This window comes from the organism of the source record quoted next, unplaced genomic scaffold, assembly GCF_019419815.1.
Source record: "Pyrus x bretschneideri cultivar Hongxiangsu unplaced genomic scaffold, Pyrus_bretschneideri_v1 Contig14, whole genome shotgun sequence".
In the NCBI taxonomy this organism is placed as follows: Eukaryota; Viridiplantae; Streptophyta; class Magnoliopsida; order Rosales; family Rosaceae; genus Pyrus; species Pyrus x bretschneideri.
The window spans coordinates 4471161-4474146 of record NW_025999435.1 but is presented as its reverse complement, the minus strand read 5'-3'; the positions used below and the strand labels follow the sequence as shown (position 1 = coordinate 4474146).

Sequence of the window (2986 nt, the reverse complement as noted above, 5' to 3'; positions counted from 1 at the left end):
AAACTTTACTTGTGACACTTATACTATTAATAATTAAATATCAAATAGCTAGAATCAATTTTTAGCACTAAAAGTTATTTTAAATTGATCATGGCACAGGATGTGAATATTTCCAAATTAAGAAGAAAAAAAAGATACAACATTCTTTTTAGCTTCTCACACGTCCCTTTTAAATCCTGTCCGTTGATTCTGTTTGACTTATCCGATCTGATGATTAAATATTAATAGAGGTGTGTGAGAAACTAAAAGAGATGTGTGAAAATCACATCCATTTCCGAATACAAGAGGTTTCCATAGGCTAGGGAAGACCTCTAGCAGGGAAGGAAATATAACCTACATGCACCGTTGGAAATATGCTGTCATGGTTGCTGTAAAATAAAATTAAAAAAACACTGAGTTCCTCCCAATTAATCATCAACTGAAACAGCAATAGAAAGAAAGGGGGAAATTAACCTAGCATATATTTATAGATACAACAAAAATTGGGGAGAACTGATACACATATCACATTCAATGGATTCCTGGATGGAAATACATATAGTTTTTACAACGTGACGGTTTTCATGAGACTACTCTGAAACCGAAAACAACCAAACAAGAGCCGTATACTATATCTCATTTGAACGTCGAGAGCCTTGGAAGCTTGTCTCTCAAATAGTACAACCTCGCCCTCCTGACCTTCCTGTGACTCAGTACCTTTAGCTCCTTAATGTTTGGTGAGTATCTGAAATGACAAGCAATAGAAACTAAAACCTATCACACAAAAATATTCTTAACGGTAAATATGCTTATAAAGCTCTAATTATTTCAAAACTCAAGGGAAGGCTTTAAGGGGAGAAATAGCCAGTAAGCATGGTAACACTCATACGAGCCTAAGCGTCATCATCATGAATCCAAAACTGAATTCTAGGCATATTCTACGGGAGACAGGGTTTTTCTTCTCTCGTATATTTTATTAAGTACAAAAAGTCGAAAACACAATGAGAAAGAAACCCTTTTGGGATGGTTGGGGGTGAGAAGAATCCAATAAAATCCTTTGCAACCTCCTAGTGCCTGCTTCTAAAATGATTTTATCACCTATGCACCCAACTACAAATATGGGTCGAGTTGTTTAAATTTCAAAGAATGAAACATAAAGTTTGCAATGAATTCGATTAGACTAGAAAATCCTAATAAATAACCATCAGTGACTATAAATATCCAACATAGATTTCTCCACGTTAGGTTCTTCAGAGTCATGTCATCAGAATTCAGAGATATGGCGACGGATCAAAGCCCACTGACTCAAAAAAGACCTCATCGGTAACTGTAGCCGAAAGTTAATCATGTATAGCCCGATTAGTTATTTGCGAAGTGTTATTGGACCACATTAAACATATGATTCTGCAGAAAAATCAAGCTGAGCATGTAGAACATAAAAGAAAAACTTACAGGGGGAACACAATCTCAACCCCTATGCCAGCAATAATCCTCCGAATGCGAATAGTTGTGTGAATACCAGCATTTTGTCTTGAAATGACAATGCCTTTATAGATAGACAACCTTCTCTTATTTTCAGGAACTTCCTGTAAGTCATACACATAAAAAGAATCACAACAGATGCAATCGGGGACGGCATAAATCTGGAGAAATGAAGCAGAACCACTATTACCAGTTTAATTTGCACAACATCTCCAGTTCTAATGTCGGGAACTGGCCTTTCCTGCTCGGCCGCCTCAACTGCCTTTTTATTTAATATCTAAGCAAACAGAAGAATTCCGGTCAACATTAATCTCGGGTTTTAACAATCACTTAGGGTTGAATGGCGAAAAACCAAACGACAAATACCCTGTTTAAATACATTCCAGCTAAAAAATAGCCAATGAAAAATGCATATTTTGAAATCCCTGCTACTCTGCTGAGAATATAGAACGCAATGCAACATCGATATCATTTTCATTCCCACATAATGTCACCCACAGCATAATGATATCGATTTCAAAATTATGTCCTGGCGGGTTCAATTCTTCACTTTTGTTACATTTTCACACAGAGCAAGCAAAGCAGCAATAGAGAGAGAGAGAGAGAAAAGGGAACAAATTACCCCCATTATATCGCCGAGCTTAACCCGAGACTTTCTCAGCGGCTTCGGCTCTTCGGATTCAGGCTCCAGCACTGCTTCTGCTTCAGCTTCTACCATGGCCACAGAGGCCTCTCCGCTCCCAGTTGCTTCATTCTCTTGGGCATCATCAGTGCCTCCGACTTCACCTTCAGAGCTCGGGTCTGCTCTCACAACGAAGTTCCGTTTCGATATCGCGGAAACAATGGGACTGAAAACGGACCCAATTGAGCTCGATGAAACCCTAGAGAGCGAAACCCGGGTGGAATTGGAAGAGCGGCGAGAGAGGGCAGCTGAAAACCCGAGCTTTACTGACGGGTATTGATTAGGGTTTCGTGGAATTGTTATCAGAGCCTGAAAACCCACAAATTCATCAATTTCCGTCCACATTATTGCTACAATTCACACACACGCACACCACACACACAACACACACCACACAGACACGGACCAAATGTATTGAGAGAGAGAGAGAGTACCTGTGGAAGAATTTTGGAGCCCATGGGAATTAGGGTTTGTGGGAAATGAGGAAATGGTAGAGAGAGAGAGAGAGAGAGTTAGAGAGTAGAGGTCATGGGAGTAACCATGGAGTCTGCTTCGAAGAGGAAAGAACGAGGAGGACAGACGGCCTTATCTGTTCCATCTATTCACGCTTCCTTTTTTTTGTTTTGTTTTTTTTTTGGAATATTTGTTGCTCGTAGTTGGACTTGTAAAGCGATCGGAGATGGGTCGGACCACCCTATATCCGATCCGATTTTGAACCGTTTCAAAACAATCCGATTCGATAATTCGACGGATCTTCTAAAATTAAGTCCATGTCCGTTTTGTTGGTCAGGGGCGAATCTTATTATGGGACACTGGGACACGTGTCCCCTTTAAGTTTTTGGC

The 2986-nt window shown here is 39.9% G+C and overlaps 1 protein-coding gene across 1 annotated transcript; it reads right to left on the bottom strand.

The window, feature by feature from the left end:
• Nucleotides 1-436: 436 nt before the first annotated feature.
• LOC103966901 (50S ribosomal protein L19-2, chloroplastic) lies at nt 437-2739 on the bottom strand. The gene is made up of 5 exons (XM_009380128.3): nt 2578-2739; nt 2084-2452; nt 1652-1738; nt 1432-1565; nt 437-724 (listed from the first exon to the last, which is right to left on the bottom strand). Exons 1-5 carry the CDS (start codon nt 2599-2601, stop codon nt 616-618), a joined length of 723 nt encoding a protein of 240 aa, XP_009378403.2. The 5' UTR covers nt 2602-2739; the 3' UTR covers nt 437-615.
• Between the last annotated feature and the right edge of the window lie 247 nt (nt 2740-2986).

Bases quoted from the DNA above. Each gene is read 5' to 3' on its own strand.
- LOC103966901 (XM_009380128.3), bottom strand. From the start codon at position 2,601: ATGGGCTCCAAAATTCTTCCACAG. The intron at 2,453-2,577 runs GTACTCTCTCTC...GTGGGTTTTCAG, and splicing joins GCTCCAAAATTCTTCCACAG to GCTCTGATAACAATTCCACG. The intron at 725-1,431 runs GTAAGTTTTTCT...TTGTCATTTCAG, and splicing joins GTTGAGATTGTGTTCCCCCT to ATACTCACCAAACATTAAGG.